At 39.6% G+C, this 17,040-nt stretch overlaps 1 protein-coding gene across 5 annotated transcripts in view; it reads right to left on the minus strand.

Moving 5' to 3' along the window:
- Nucleotides 1–17,040, minus strand: part of BTBD9 (BTB domain containing 9) — a 414,901-nt gene that overhangs the window by 99,298 nt on the left and 298,563 nt on the right. For all 5 annotated transcript variants that reach the window (XR_009542943.1, XM_060162769.1, XM_060162768.1 and 2 more), the window contains one exon: nucleotides 8,152–8,341. Coding sequence is in view for 4 of the 5 variants with exons in the window: in XM_060162769.1 (XP_060018752.1) it covers nucleotides 8,152–8,341 (190 nt within the window). In the remaining variant the exon portion in view is untranslated. The remainder of the gene's footprint in view (nucleotides 1–8,151; nucleotides 8,342–17,040) is intronic.

The raw sequence follows: 17,040 nt of genomic DNA on the forward strand, positions 1-17,040 counted from the left end.
CAAAAGCATCTTAACAAGGTGACAAATTGGGGCTCCTCGGGAAAAAAATTTCTGATTTAAGAGTATCTGAGGATTGAAGGTTTTGAAAGATAGATTACTGTTTTGGATTAGTTCAAGGAGTAATTTCTTAAATGAAGGTGACCCTTCATCAGATTTCAGAATAGCTTCATTTACTTAATACTCAAAAGACAGATTCAAGCAATTTGATGTATTAAATCTGTAGAAATTTTGGTGAATTTGCTGAAAGTCCTATGCTTCTGCTAGCCCTGAAGAGAACAGCCACATTTCTGTGATCCTGTATGGCTGATCTTGGGGGAAGCAGTGTTTGGAACATCTGTCAAAGTAAAACCACAGAAGGAGAAGGTTGATGCTTTCCATTCATTTGATCTTCCAAGGTGAATGATTCCAGTTTTTAAAATGATTGTTTAAAGCAATACTGGTAACGTATTTGTTTCAGAGGAGTATCAAATGAACGATTCTGGATAATTACTAAACATACATTTGTGCATGAAACATTGTGTCAAATGGGGTGATATCCTCTGTAAAAATGTCTTCTTGATGGGTTAATCTTTGAAAACTGAAAGGATTTTTCTTTTCATGTATTCAGCTATATTTTATGATGACTAGTTGTCAACTCCTCTAATCGCTCAAGAGAAATAAATGGTTGACATGTGAGGTAAATCAAACACATACACACTTTTGGGGGGAGCATTTAACCTTTCCTGTTTTTCCAAAGAACATCTGAATTCTAGCCCCCCTCCTGTATTTTTAACAAGCAATTTAGTTGCCATAGCAATACTTTCTGGTTTTGAGATACATCTGGGATGAAACTAGCTGAGACATATTTACCATTCGCCAAAACTCTGCTGTTTCCAGGCTCCAGGATTTCTGGTCGCCTTAGTATTCATGACAGTTCAGACTCCAGCATCTACTGAGAACCACAACTATAATTTTTTATTCAACAATTTTTCTCGGAACCAGAGGTCTGAGGGTGATAAGAGAAGACTTTAGTGCGATGCAGATAGGCTGTGAGAGAAACAACGTTTGGTAAATAAATCATGGATCAGCAAGACAAGGAAGAATTCCTTGGTTCAGGGCTGTGACATGACTGATATGAAGCAAATTTGGTAAAATATCTTTCCAATTTTGACTAGAATTATAGGCAATCTTAATCCAAGCCAGAGGAGTCATATTTTTTAGAAGTTTGTTGTATTCTTTAGACTATAAAAAGGAAACTTTTCGCTCTCTAGGTTGCAAAGAAGGCTGTCCTAATGTAAATAAATGTATGCTTGCCTGTGCAGCACTCAGATAGAATGAAATGGAAGCAGCATGACACTTGAGGCAAGAGTCCTTATCTGTGCTTCTGTCAGCACCTAACACCAGAGTTTCGTCTTAGTCATTTGCTGGAGATGCCAGATCTTTAGCAGTTTCCTCACATATACTTAGAACAGACACACTGAGCAAATATGATGTCCAATTTATTTGATAGACAGAACTCCCTTTAGTTGCACCAACATTCTATGTTGTCAGCTCAGTCAATGAGTGTTTATTGAGTACTCACAGCACAGAGTACTGTACTAGGCACTTGGAAATCATTGCAAAGACCCAAGTCCATTGCAATACTACAATCACTATCTTCAACTTGAGATTATCTGTGGTTCTACAAGAACTTGAGGGCTGCACAGACGTAGAAAATACTCAAATAATTACAAAACATCATTTGAGTCATTGGTTCAATTTCTCTCCCCACCTTCATGGACTGAGCCTTCATTTGGAGCTATTAAACAGGACACAAAATGGAATGGTTTGTGATTCCTCCCCTTTTTCTTTTCTGTGCTTATCCTTGGGAGGGAAGTGGATGAGCAATAGCTTGGCAGGGTGGTCAGCAGTGGGAAGAAGGAAAAACAGCAGTGAAAAAGGGATTTCTGATTTACAAACTGAATAGATAATCTAGAATGGTTGCAGCCACACAATAGTGAAAGGGCAGCTGAACTGGGTGTGGGCTTAACAGCTCAGAGAAGGAAATATATGCTGGGATGAATAAGGAGCACAGCGACATATCTAATTTTTTTTTAAAAAAGGATTAACTTTCTATTGCTTTGTTTTATCTATGTTTAATAACTGCAAGGCATAAACTGATTTGTGGTTCAGAAATTCTGTGCCAAATTAACTTTTATAAGTGGTAGAACTGGGTTTTTTTCCCTATTGCAAAGTAAAAACCTCCTCCCGACAGACTAAAGAGATTATGAATACCCACCAAGAACATACTTTGGGTTAGATCCATTTTGTCCTAACATATTATATTCATATAACATTTTCCAACTGAGGAACTCAAAATATATTTGTGTCATTAACTCCTTAATCCTCATAACACCCAGAGAGACTATGGGTTTATTTAGTTGCATCTACCTGCACTGTTTCATCTTCCAACAGCCTACCTACTCACAATTAGGTTAGTTAAAGCATTACGGGTATTTTACTTACAGTACTGCATTATCAATTACAAAACCATCATTTTCAAGCTAATGTAAGAATTGTTAATTTAATTGACTATCTAATAATGAGGGTTTCAACAAAGTGCTGTCACTTACTAGCTGAAAAAGACTGGGTAATACACAGTGCCTAATGCACAGCATACGGGATTTCTCATACTAACCTGAAAATACTTAAAAGGATATCATGATTAGCAAGTAGAAAGATAATAAGTCTTAAACTAAGGCGACAGAAGGACTATAAACTAAGACTTAGGTAGATTTGGTTAGTTACTATGTGGTCGTTTTATGTGGTCAGGCCTCTGAAGATTTCCTGTTATTTAAATTTTAATGTGTTTAAAAAAGGCATGAAAATGATATAATTACTACTAGTTACCCACTTTTAAGGCACATTCCAGGCACCTTCTCTCTTTTTCTCTCAAATAAAATGAACAAGTTACACTGTGCCTGTAAACCTAGCAACAAAACAAAGACAAACTCCTTTATTTCCAAGTTATACTGCCTGCTCTGGCTCTTGGGAAAGAGAAATAAACACCAAAGATGGGGAGAAAGTTTCATATAAACTGCAAGGACTAGGACGCCTCCTGCTGTCTCTTTCCTGGGAGCTGACTGGACAAAGGCTGGTCAGGAACAAAGAAGGTGGCTCCTAAAGGCACGATGGCTCCCCAGCTCCTCCCCTCCTCTCCTCAGCAAAGAAAATTCTCCTCTAATGGTGCTAATGAAACACTGGGATGGGTTTGTGGTGGCGGGTGGGATGGTTTGGGGAGCTGGTGACTGAATATAGAAACAGTAACAAAACATCTCAGGGCTGTCACCTCTGCAAGTCACCTCCATCGCCTTGCCTCTTACTCTCCTCCCCTCCCTCACTCTACTCCAGCCACCCTGGCCTCCTTGCTGCTCCTGCAACCTGCCTCACGTGCTCTGCCTCGGGGCCTTGGCACTCTGCCTGTGAGGCTCATCCCCCAGGTCCCCCAATGGCTTACGCTTCCCATCCTTCAAGGCTCTGCACAGTGAGACCTTCCTGAACACCCAATCTAAAGCTGTGCTGTCTCCAACCCCTAGTCCTCCCTTCTGATGGCTCCATCTTTGAAATATCTGACATATTACAAATAGTGTTGTTTACTGGTTATCCACCACTGCCCCCTCCCCCAACAAGAATGTCAGTTCTGTGAGAAAACTGATGTTTGTTTTCTGGATTCAATGCTGTAGCCCCAGGGTTTAGAATAGTGCCTAGCACACAGTTAAAAGCTCAAAAAATGTTGAGTGAATGAAAGAAAATGAAGGGAGGAGGAGACAGAGATCAGGTTTCAAGGTCAGCCTTTCCAGGATCCACAAGGGTACTTGCCATACCAGACTCACTAGCAGGACTAGGTTCCCACTGACTGTGGTTAGCTGTGGGCATTGTCTGTCAAGAAAGAAGCTGGGGACTTCCCTGGTGGTGTAGCGGTTAAGAATCCGCCTGCCAATGCAGGGGACATGGGTGGGGACATGGGTTCGAGCCCTGGTCCGGGAAGATCCCGCATGCCTTGGAGCAGCTAAGCCCACGTGCCACAACTACTGAGCCTGCGCTATAGAGCCCGTGAGCCACAACTGCTGAGCCCGCATGCCGCAACTACTGAAGCCCGTGCGCCTAGAGCCCGTGCTCTGCAACGAGAAGCCACCACAATGAAAAGCCCACGCATTGCACTGAAGAGTAGCCCCCGCTCGCCGTGACTCGAGAAAGCCTGTGCGCAGCAACGAAGGCCCAACACAGCCGAAAATAAATAAATACATAAATAAAAAGAAAGAAAGAAAGAAAGAAGCTCTGCTTGCCTACCCAGCTACAGGGGAAATACTCAGGAAAGGAAGAAATGGTTTATGTGGATGAAAACAGACAAACAAAAGAAATCTTATCCACACAATAATTCTGTCCTCTCTCAGGAATAAAGAATGCAGTAATCAAGATAATCCATGTTTGAGACATTTGCCTCTGTGTTCACCATCTACAAAGAAACCTGAAATTTTATAGTCAGTATACCTTGTGATCGGGCGCCCAGAGGAAGAGGTTCCAGAACTGCCAGATCTCCTCCCTCTTAGATGGAGAAAGTGTTAGTCACTCAGCTCTGTAATGCTCTCCCTCGAGGTGTTGATTTGGAATCTGGGCTTCTTTGGATACAGTGACTAGGAAAGCAAGTGAGTCATCACAAGCCATAGAAGCCATGGGTCAAATGCCACTGACTAATCAACCTGTCATTTGTCAGTTACCCATCCCCATGAAGAGACACCACTGATCTAGTTTCCTATCAATAAACATCTATCTGGGCACATCAGCTGCTGCTAACCATGGCCTGCCGAGATATCCAGCATCACCCAGAGGCATTGGCGGTTAAGAAATACCTCTCCCTTTCTTATTGATAATGTCACAGAAGAGGCAAATGCAGTTCCTGACAACGTAATTAGTTTCATAGAGACGTGTCTCTCTGAGTGTTCAGCCAGTTTCATGGGGCTTCAATTGCATGGATTTTCTCACTGCAAAAGCAATAGCTGGGCTTAAGGAAGGTGGAGGCTTCACGCGGTGCTGAGATACACAGTTCTGCCTTTGGTTGTGCTCATGCTCATCATCCCCCTCTGAGTCAGGAAAAAGAAATTGTTTGGGGAGAACCATTCTTTTTCCACATTTAAAGAAAACCAAATGGCACGGTTCTCTCTTGTCTCTCTTAAGCTCCAGTAACACCTTTTATCTGGAGTCAGATTCAACATCTCTGACTGAGTAGAGCTAGAGGCCAAGGTAGCCTTGCCACATGAAAAGCTTGTTTGTCTCTTTCTGAGTTGTCACCTTGGCAATGACCTCATGAGGTCCCTGCTCGATCTAAAATTCTAGATCTCCCACTATACCCGCTATAATTTCCCCTTCTATCTTGATAGACTACCTCATCTGCACGTTCAATCTGTCAAGGAACACTTATTCTGAGTTGTCACAGGCTTCATATATCGGGTGAGGCTGGGAGGAGGCAGCAAGTAAACAATTATAATACAAACATGACAAATGCTCTGGGAGGAATTACATACAGAATGTACGGAATCATTGAATAGGGATGGCTAAATCAGCCCAGGAGATGATAGAAGGTTAGGGAAGCATTCCCAAAGGAGTGAAGTCTTGAAGGGTTTATAAGAGCCAGGTAAAAAGGGGTGATGAGAAGGTAGTGAGACACACATGTAATGAGAACAGCATGTTCTAAGAGTTGAAGGCATGGGGTAAGAGAGGGGTGACACATGCAAAACTGCAAGTAGCTGGATAGGCTGAGACAGTACATGTAGGGGTGGTGGAGAGGCAGGAGACAAGGCTGTACGGACAGAAGTAAGTCACATGTTCTTTTTTTTTGGCAGTACGCGGGCCTCTCACTGTTTTGGCCTCTCCCGTTGCGGAGCACAGGCTCCAGACGCGCAGGCTCAGTGGCCATGGCTCACGGGCCTAGCCGCTCCGCGGCATGTGGGATCTTCCCGGACTGGGGCACAAACCCGTGTCCCCTGTATCGGCAGGCGGACTCTCAACCACTGCACCACCAGGGAAGCCCAAGTCACATGTTCTTAATGCCGTTGTCTGAACTTTCTCCTTAAGGCAAATAGTAGCCATGAATCCTCTTAAGAAGGGGCATGACCACATCAGATTTGTGGTAACAGTGTGGGAGATGGTTGCAGGTGGGGAAGAGCTACGTAGAGAAGAGAAACTACAAAGATGCAACTATGGTGACGGCAGTGGGGATGGGGAAGAGAGGAAGGATTTGTGAGATATGTAAGGAGCTGGTATTGACAGCTGACTGGTTCAGTGGGGGAGGTGAGGGAAAGGAAGGAGTTTAGGAAGATTTCCATGTTTTTGGCTCAGTGGATGGGTGGATGAGCAGTACCACTAAATCAGATGAGGAAATCGCAGTGTGAGGCAACTTGAGCAGGGAAAGGGGAGAATGGTGGAATTCCATTTCTGACATATTGCTTTGAGATGCACAGGGACCGTTGTTGGATGGGGGTTGGAGAATGTGGGGTGCCAGGTAAGCAGACAGAATACAGGGAACACTAAAAGAGAGTGGGCAGAGCTGCTAAGCTGCCAGTTTGTGTCTATCTTCATTGGCAAGAAGACTGGTTTTCAAATTAGAAATGGCAGAACAAACGTAAGAGAAAACTGAAGCCCCAAATAGGTGAAGTGAAAGAAAGTATCTAGTCATTTTAAATGATTTCAAGTCTCCTGCTCAGATGAGTTACACACCAAGCCTTCTGAAAGAAATTGCAGATGCAATCTCAGAGACACGATTGGTAATCGTCAAGAATTTGTGCAGACTCTAAGACAAGAGAAGGACAACTGTTTTCCAGATTTTTAAGGTAAAGAGAAAAAGATTGTAATGGGAAATATTCAGATAAGTTTCACACCATTTATGACAAAGATTCTAGAATGACTTATTAAATAGATGGCTTATGATTACTTTAGTTAATGCATGCAGCTGAGAAGAAGGAAGGAGGGCGCGTTGATGGCTATCTGACGGAAGTTTATCTATACTGCTAGCTTGTCCACACTGATTGTGGCTTGTGTCCTCCCCTTTCCTAAGCACGAAGTGAGTTGTCTGGCCTGCAGTATGAATTCAAGGCTTCTTTATCTGTGATTTGCTGCCTGTGGCACTCAGCCTGTATGTGGCCCTTTATGAAAAGAGGTTGAAAATTTAAATGAAGAAACCAACAGTCTGAATTCTCCAAGAAATCCAGCATCACTTGTCAGGGTACCCCAGGGAACCGACAAGCAGCATTAACCTCTGCAGTTATTAGCTTAGACATCAATAAACCTCTGTCTATTAGAATCCCACTACCTCAATTTTTGTGCTGTTTCTTTCTTTACACATACTAACTTTAAAATGAGAATAGGAAACAGTAAGGAAAATGTGGTACAGCATGATGGCAGGAAGGCAGTCATGTCTCACCAACATCTCTACCTCTGGCAGGCTACGATATAATGTAAAATATCTTGTGTTAAAAAAAATATATATATACACACACACACACAACATTAGTCTTTCAGAGACCTTCTTAGAACCTTAAAAAAAAAAAGGGCAGCCTATTTGAGACCCAGATGACTCTCTTGAACTAAAGTATATCCTCTGAGAGATGTCACCAGTGTCACATTTTAAAATTATATGATCCTACAAATCAAGCAATAGTGGGTTAAAGTTCCCTTCTTAAAACAAAGCGAAACAAAACAAAACAAAACGAAAACAACCAAAAACCCAGACGTGAAGATTAGTAAAAAGATCTTTTAGAACCAGGTTTCATATTCAGATCTGTTTGGTTCATATATAAAGTCATTTATTCGAGTTGAAAATGATTTTGATATCCTGTAAGTTCCTAACCAATACAAACTGAGACTTGTGCTGTATCCAGGGAGAGGCCCTAGTCCTCGCCCTCCGCAAATCTAAACTAGTCCCTCCACAAGTCTAACTTTGGTGCATCTCCCCACCAGAAAATCCAAACAAGCACCTTGTATGTCTTTGTCCCTCCTTTTCCATCCCCTCCTCTCAATATTTAGAGCAAAAAACAGAAGAGTATCTTCACTGAAGTTACTGGGATCGTCAATGTACCAAAACACAATTTGCACGTGTCTTCCATTTTAAAAGTAATAAATGAAAGGGAATCTTCTTACCGTATTGACCCAATCATGTACGGCTGTGCCAGTTGAACCACAATTGCACCACTTCCTAGCTGATGACATGTATAGCCGGAATCCCAATCATAGTTCTTAGTGTCCCCATTCAGCAAGGCATTTCGGCTCCGACTGACTCCTTCAATCACGCTGGCACAACCAGCAATTGTTGCAACGTTCTCCATGGGAACTGTGAATCCAACACAAGATTCAGCATCAAGATAAAGAAGCCAAACATATCCCACCAGTGTGCTATGAACAAAATTAATTAATTACTATCAGTAATAAAATAGAAATTAGAGCATCTTGATTATCTCAAGATATGAACACATTTCCATGCCAAATAGCTTTCAAAAAAGATGAACCTGAGGCTGGAACAAACCAAACCACATGTAGCAATTAACCCTAAAGAATTTTATTACAAAGAAACATGATACCCCATAAAATATAGAACGAATAAATACATTGTGAAATATTACTACAGTGGGAAACCACACAGTAGTTGAGATTAATTAACTACAGCTATATCCAAATTGATTAATCAGAAAACAATGTTGAGTGAGAAAAGCAAGGCACAGAAAAACACAGTGCATGAGTTCATTTATACAAAGCTTTTTAAAAAGGCAAAATTAAAAATATAATTTGTTTAGGGATACATATATAAATGTAAAACTAAAAAGGAAATCCAGGGAATTATTACACAAAATTCATGATCATTTGTATGAGAAAGAGGGAGATGAAATCTTGGAGGGACACCTACCAATGTGTCCAAACATTAATTGATTTCATTTCCAAGATGAAATCCTGGAGGGGCTTCAAAACTACTGGTTTTCTTCTATTCTCGTGAGGCGATAGGTACATAGGCACTTGTTTTATTAGTATTCTCTAAACTATACATATTTATTACACTTAATAAATGTAGTACGTTTGTTTAAAGAAGCATGACATATATAGATTCAGTATTTTAGAATTCATAAAGCAGGAAAACAATCCAGGACATGGTACCAATCCCTTTGCAGAATATACAGTTGCCCTCGGCCATGATTCATTTCCCTTTTTTGTCTGTTTATTATTCTGAGCAATTCAACACATACGCTCATCTCTTTGTTCATGAACTGCTGCATTCTGAAACACCAGCTCTGTTTTGATTCTGTGTCTCTCTATATGCTTCAAGTCCACATCCACCTGTTCATTTACAAAAGTCTAGGGTATCCACAAAATGATACAGCTGTCCAAAAATGATGTAGATTCTCTAAACGCTGAGAAGAGAATGATAAAAGGTGAGAGCCTTTTAAGTCCACTGGGACCTTTTTTGTGCATTTACTAGTGCTGCGATTTTCTTCAGAAATTTAAATTATTTAACCTAAATCTACAATTAACCTTAGCTACTTACATTCAAGATGTGTAGCTTACTTTACAAAATTTTAAAATGGCTTGAAAAAAAGACAATTTCTTATTAGATATATACTATACTTTTCAGTATAATATTATACTCTATGCAAAGAGAGAGGGTGAGAAGTACTACTATCATGCCAAAACATTTCTAACTTTATAATGATGCGGAGTAAATAATCTTCCATGTATCTTCTAAGCAATGCATTAACTTTTCAAAGGTGGGCATGCCTGTACTCGAGCCCTCATCTACCTTCACTACTTGCTTTGCTCCCTCATCTCATATACCTTCACTGCTTGCTTTGCTCTCTGTAGATAAGGACAGCCATCCACAGATAAAGAAGAGAGGAAGGGAAGGAGGAAGGGAGAGAGACTGGATTTTCTGGCCATGAGTCCCTTGACTATGAAGCTTAACTCTAAAGCAATAAGCAGAATCTCTGGTAAAGTAACCTGTGAGAGCAGTGTACTGGCAGAGAAGGGGCTTACAGAAAAGCCCCCCTCTGACCTTGAAAGGAGAAGAGATAAAGGACTATATTTAGAGGCTAAGTCATGGTACCTCCATCTCATGGAAAAGGGGAAGTGTTCTGTGATTTGGAAGAGAGAACTAAAGGAAGTGGCACAAGATACACAATAAACTGAGCTGAGACATAAAATCACACTGTACGTAGCTTAAGCTGCAGTAAGAGACAGCCTCCATTCTCCCAGGTGCTTAAATAGCACACATTTATTTTTCACCCACACTATGCGTTCAACGATGATCAGCAAGGTGACTCTGAGCATTGCATCATGCAGGGAACCTAGTGACGGAAGCTTTGTATTGATTGATATTTGCTTCTTCAATCACAGCGGCAGTGAGAAGGGAGTGAACTGGGCACTGGCTCTTAAAACTCCTCCCCCAAAGCAACACACATCACTTTGCTCACATTTTGTTCACTAAGGCAGGTCACAGGGCCTTACCTAACTTCAAAGGGGTTAGGAGAGGGCTAACTTGTTGTGTGCCCAGGAGAAGAAGGGGAATATATGGTCAACAATATTAACGTCTACAATAAACATTAAACCAGGATGAAGGAACGCTCAATAGCCAGATAAATGTAGTTCATCTGTGTAAAGTATGTAAAATATTTCAATGTATAAATATACCAAAGGGACATTTAGATTGTTACCATTGTTTTCTTTGTGATTACAAACGTGTCTTCTTGTGTACATAGGTAAGAGTTTCTTCAAGGAATATGTAAGACATATATATGTATATATTTACACACACACACACACACACACACACACACACACACGGAAGTGGAATTACACTTGTGGCTATGAGTTACCTCATTGGCAGGATGTCAGTCCTTTCTTGGTTAATGTTGAGTTGAAATATTGAATCTTTTCCTATATGATTTGTGTTTTCCCTTTCTTGTATATAAATTCTTTCCAACCCCAAATTTATAAAGATATCTCCCTATATTTTCTTCTAAAAGTTCTCAAATTTTGCTTTTCACGTTTGGTTCTTTAATCTGTTTAGGATTTATTTTTGGTATGCTATTAAATACAGATCTACTTTCACCTTTTATTCATAAGGTTAGCTAATTTCCCCAGCACCATTTAATGAACAGTTCATTGCTTTCCTCCACTAATTTATGTTACTTTAGTCATGTATAAAGTTTTCATACGTATCTAAATCTCTTTTTAAGATCTGTACTCTTTCCTTAATTTGCCTAGCCTTGTGCCTTTACCATATTGTTTTAATTACTATAATTTTACAGCATCATAAAATTTGACAAACTGAACACCTGTCTTCCCTCTCCTTCGCCTTCTTCTCTGTTTTTCTTCAAAATTACCTTAGATATTCCTGGCCCTTTCAGGAGAATTTTGTGTTTTGTTTAAGTTTTCAAATATACTAGCATAAAGGATTCTTCAATATACGCAAATCAATCAATGTGATACACCATATTAACAAATTGAAGGAGAAAAACCATATGATCATCTCAATAGATGCAGAAGAAGCTTTTGACAAAATTCAACACCCATTTATGATAAAAAGCCTCCAGCAAATAGGCACAGAGGGAACTTACCTCAACATAATAAAGGCCATATACGACAAACTCACAGCCAACACTGTCCTCAATGGTGAAAAACTGAAACCATTTCCACTAAGAACAGGAACAAGACAAGGTTGCCCACTCTCCCACTATTATTCAACATAGTTTTGGAAGTTTTAGACACAGCAATCAGAGAAGAAAAAGAAATAAAAAGAATCCAAATCGGAAAAGAAGAAGTAAAGCTGTCACTGTCTGCAGATGACATGATACTATACATAGAGAATCCTAAAGACTCTACCAGAAAACTACTAGAGCTAATCAATGAATCTGGTAAAGTAGCAGGATACAAAATTAATGCACAGAAATCTCTGGCATTCCTATATACTAATGATGAAAAATCTGAAAGGGAAATTAAGGAAACACTCCCATTTACGACTGCAACAAAAAAGAATAAAATACCTAGGAATAAACTTACCTGAGGAGACAAAAGACCCATATGCAGAAAATTATAAGACACTGATGAAAGAAATTAAAGATGATACAAACAGATGGAGAGATATACCATGTTCTTGGATTGGAAGAATCAACATTGTGAAAATGACTATACTACCCAAAGCAATCTACGGATTCAAGGCGATCCCTATCAAACTACCAATGGCATTTTTCACAGAACTAGAACAAAAAATCGCACAATTTGTATAGAAACACAAAAGACCCCGAATAGCCAAAGCAATCTTGAGAAAGAAAAATGGAGCTGGAGGAATCAGGCTCCCAGACTTCAGAATATACTACAAAGCTACAGTAATCAAGACAGTACAGTACTGGCACAAAAATAGAAATATAGATCAATGGAAGAGTATAGAAAGCCCAGAGATAAACCCACGGACATATCGTCTCCTTATTTTTTTAATTTTTTTTTTGTGGTACGCGGGCCTCCCACCGCTGCGGCCTCTCCCGCTGCGGAGCACAGGCTCCAGTCGCGCAGGCCCAGCGGCCGTGGCCCACGGGCCCAGCCGCTCCGCGGCATGTGGGACCCTCCCAGACCGGGGCACGAACCCGCGTCCCCTGCACCGGCAGGTGGTCTCCCAACCACTGCGCCACCAGGGAAGCCCCGTCTCCTTATTTTTGATAAAGGAGGCAAGAATATACAATGGAGAAAAGACAGCCTCTTCAGTAAGTGGTGCTGGGAAAACTGGACATTTACATGTAAAAGAAAGAAATTAGAATGCTCTCTAACAGCATACACAAAAATAAACTCAAAATGGATTAAAGACCTAATGTAAGGCCAGACACTATCAAACACTTAGAGGAAAACATAGGGAGAACACTCTATGCCATAAATCACAGTAAGATCCTTTTTGACCCACCTCCTAGAGAAATGGAAATAAAAACAAAAATAAACAAATGGGACCTAATGGAACTTAAAACCTTTTGCACAGCAAAGGAAAACATAAACAAGATGAAAAGACAACCCTCAGAATGGGAGAAAATATTTGCAAATGAAGCAACTGACAAAGGATTAATCTCCAAAATTCACAAGCAGCTCATGCAGCTCAATATCAAAAAAACAAACAACTCAACCCAAAAATGGGCAGAAGACCTAAATAGACATTTCTCCAAAGAAGATATACAGATTGCCAACAAACACATGAAAGGATGCTCAACATCACTAATCATTAGAGAAATGCAAATCAAAACTACAATGAGGTATCACCTCACACCAGTCAGAATGGCCATCATCAAAAAATCTAGAAACAATAAATGCTGGAGAGGGTGTGGAGAAAAGGGAACCCTCTTGCACTGTTGGTGGGAATATAAATTGATACAGCCACTATAGAGAACAGTATGGAGGTTCCTTACAAAACTAAAAATAGAACTACCATACGACCCAGCAATCCCACTACTGAGCATATACCCTGAGAAAACCATAATTCAAAAAGAGTCATGTATCACAGTGTTCACTGCAGCTCTTTTTACAATAACCAGGACATGGAAGCAACCTAAGTGCCCATCAACAGATGAATGGATAAAGAAGATGTGGCACATATATACAATGGAATATTACTCAGCCTTAAAAAGAAACGAAATTGAGTTATTTGTAGTGAGGTGGATGGACCTAGAGTCTGTCATACAGAGTGAAGTAAGTCAGAAAGAGAAAAACAAATACCGTATGCTAACACATATATATGGAATCTAAAAAAAAAAAAAAATTGTTCTGAAGAACCTAGGGGCAGAACAGGAATAAAGACACAGACGTAGAGAATGTACCTGAGGACACGGGGAGAGGGAAGGGTAAGCTGGGACGAAGTGATAGAGTGGCATGGACTTATATATACTACCAAAAGTAAAATAGATAGCTCGTGGGAAGCAGCTGCATAGCACAGGGAGTTCAGCTCAGTGCTTTGTGACCACCTAGAGGGGTGGGATAAGGAGGGTGGGAGGGAGACTCAAGTGGGAGGAGATATGGGGATATATGTATATGGATAGCGGATTCACTTTGTTGTAAAGCAGAAACTAACATACCATTGTAAAGCAATTATACTCCAATAAAGATGTTAAAAAAGAAAATGAAAAAGAAAAAGAAAGCAGTAAGCCTTGATGTGGGACAAAAAAAAAATCCTAATATACTAGCATAAAAATTTTCACAGTATGTTCTCATTATCATTCCAAATATATATATATATATATATATATATATATATATGTATAATTTTTTTGTGTGTGGTATGCGGGCCCGTCACTGTTGTGGCCTCTCCTGTTGTGGAGCACAGGCTCCGGACACGCAGGCTCAGCGGCCATGGCTCATGGGCCCAGCCACTCCGCAGCATGTGGGATCCTCCTGGACTGGGGCACGAACCCATATCCCCTGCATCGGCAGGCGGACTCTCAACCACTGCGCCACCAGGGAAGCCCCCAAATATTTTTATTTGTACCTTTTCTTTCTTTTTTTGTCAGTCCTATACATGTTTGTCTACTACATTAGTGTTTTCAAAAAAACAATTTTCAATTTTGCTGATTATTTTCTTTATTTCCTACTTCACTAAATCTGCTCTTTTTATTATTTCTTCTTTATATTCCTTTGGATTTATTCTATTTTTTTCTAAATATCTGAAGCAAATAATGAGCAAAACATTAACTTTTCTTTTTTTCTAATAAATGCATTTAAAGCTAATATTTTACCTCTAAGTCCTGCTTTATCTTTACCCTTAAGTTTTAATATACAGTGTTTTGAAGAGTATTAGAGTCAACTATGGTGTAGAATGTTCCTCCATCTGGGTTTTCTGACATAAAGTGTTTTAAAAGTTGATTGCATCTAAGTTTTTTCTAATTTCCATTAAGATTTTTGTTTGCTTCACAAATTATTCATAAGAATGTTTTTTAACTTTTCAAGTTTTTGTTACTGATTTTTAATTACACTGTAATGTGGATAAAAAGGTGTGGTCTGTATGACACTGACTTTGTAGAATTTGATGAGATTTGCTTTTCTGTGGTCTAGTTCATGGTTCTTATAAATATTTTACATGTGCCTGAAGAGAATGTGTATTCTCTAATTTGGGAGGTGTATGGTTCTATATATATCTACTATATCAAACTTACTGAGCTGTTCAAATCACTTACATGTTTATTAATTAATGGGAGAGGTTTGTTTAAATTTCCCACTATGACTATAGATCTGTCAATTTCTCCTTGTAATTCTGTCAATTTTTGCTTTATGTATTTTGAGAACACATCATTTCGTGTATATTATTTTAGAATTATATCTAACTGGTAGATTGAACCTTTCATCATTATGTAGTGTAATTTTTTATCTCTAATAATCCTTTGCCCTAAAATCTACATGTTCTGATGTCAAATAAATATAGTGCCTTTATTTTGGCTACTGTTTCCTTAGCATCACTCTTCTATTTTTCTGGTCTCTTGTGATAACATATAACTAGATTTTTGAAAAATTCAGTGTCCTTTGTCTTTTAACTGGCAGATTTACATGACTTATATTAATTGTTATTACTGATGTATACTAATTCACTTTTTGAAAAAAAAATTATTTATTTTAGGCTGTGTTGAGTCTTTGTTGCTGCACACAGGTCCCCTCCAGAGGCTGCGATAGGGGGCCACTCCTCATGGTGGTGTGCGGGCCTTCCACTGCAGTGGCCTCTCCTTCTGCAGAGCATGGGCTTCAGGTGCATGGACCTCAGCAGTTGTGGTGCCCGGGCTCAGTAGTTGTGGCTTGCGGGCCCCAGAGAGCAGGCCAGGCAGCTGTGGCGCATGGGCCCAGTTGCTCCACAGCACGCGGGATCCTCCCGGACCAGGGCTCGAACCTGGGTCCCCTGCATTGGCAGGCTGACTCCCAACCACTGCGCCACCAGGGAAGTCCGATTAACTCACTTTTATTTCTACTTACAAGTTTTTTTTTTCTCTGCTGCTTCCCCCACCTCTCTGTCTACTCTGTTCCTATTTTCTAACGGATTGAATTTCCTTTATTTTCCCCACCAGCTATCCCTACTAATTTGATTGGGAAGTTATATGTTTTATTTCTATTCTTTTACTAAATTCTATATATGCATACCAGACTTAACAATGCCTAAAATTAAAAATCACATATTCCCTTCTCCTGAACAATATAAAAGATCTTAACACTTTTTCATACAAATCATCTTGCCTCTTGGCTTGCTATTCTTACCTAACATTTTACTTCTACCTTGTTTTAGACTCTCAAAATCAGTCATCATTATTATTATCTCATACAGCCAAAACTTATTTATTCACATTCACCAATTTATTCACCTTCACTTTTTTTATATCTTCCTTTCTTCTTGGTTCAACTTCCTTCTAAGACACATTCATTCAGCAAAGTCTTTACTTGAAAGTATATTTTGCCACCACTCTTGAAAAATAGTTTAATTGGGTATAGAACTCTAAGTGAAAAGCTGTTTTTCCTCAGCACTTTTAAGATATTATTCCATAGTCTTCTAGCTTCTACTGTTATGTCTGCTATCCCTCTAACTGCTGCAATTTGTTTTTTTCTCCACAGTTAATTTTAAGGATTTCTTTTTGGTTTTAGTGTTTTGCAATTTTACTATGTTGTACCTAGATGCAGACTAAATTTATCCTGCTCAGGACTGAATATAAGCATTTATGGCTTTTATCAAGTCTGGAACATTTTAACCATTATTTCTGTGAGTATTGATTCTCCCTCATTTTCTGTTTTTTTTTTTTCTTCTAGAATTCCCATTAGACCTCTGTTGGAACTTCTGATTCTATCCTCTCTACTTCTTAACCTTCCTTTCATTTTTTTCCTCTTTACCTCTTTTTGAAGCATTCTGGGTAATTTCTTTAAATTACTGTTTGTGTTCACTGCTTCTCTCCAGGTGTGTCTCATCTACTGTTTAACCTGTCCACTGAGTTTTAAAATTTCACTGTCAAACAAAAACTACCCAGTATTGAAAATAAGTGAACTGAA

The sequence above is a fragment of the Lagenorhynchus albirostris genome, chromosome 10 (genome assembly GCF_949774975.1).
Source record: "Lagenorhynchus albirostris chromosome 10, mLagAlb1.1, whole genome shotgun sequence".
Taxonomy (NCBI): domain Eukaryota; kingdom Metazoa; phylum Chordata; class Mammalia; order Artiodactyla; family Delphinidae; genus Lagenorhynchus; species Lagenorhynchus albirostris.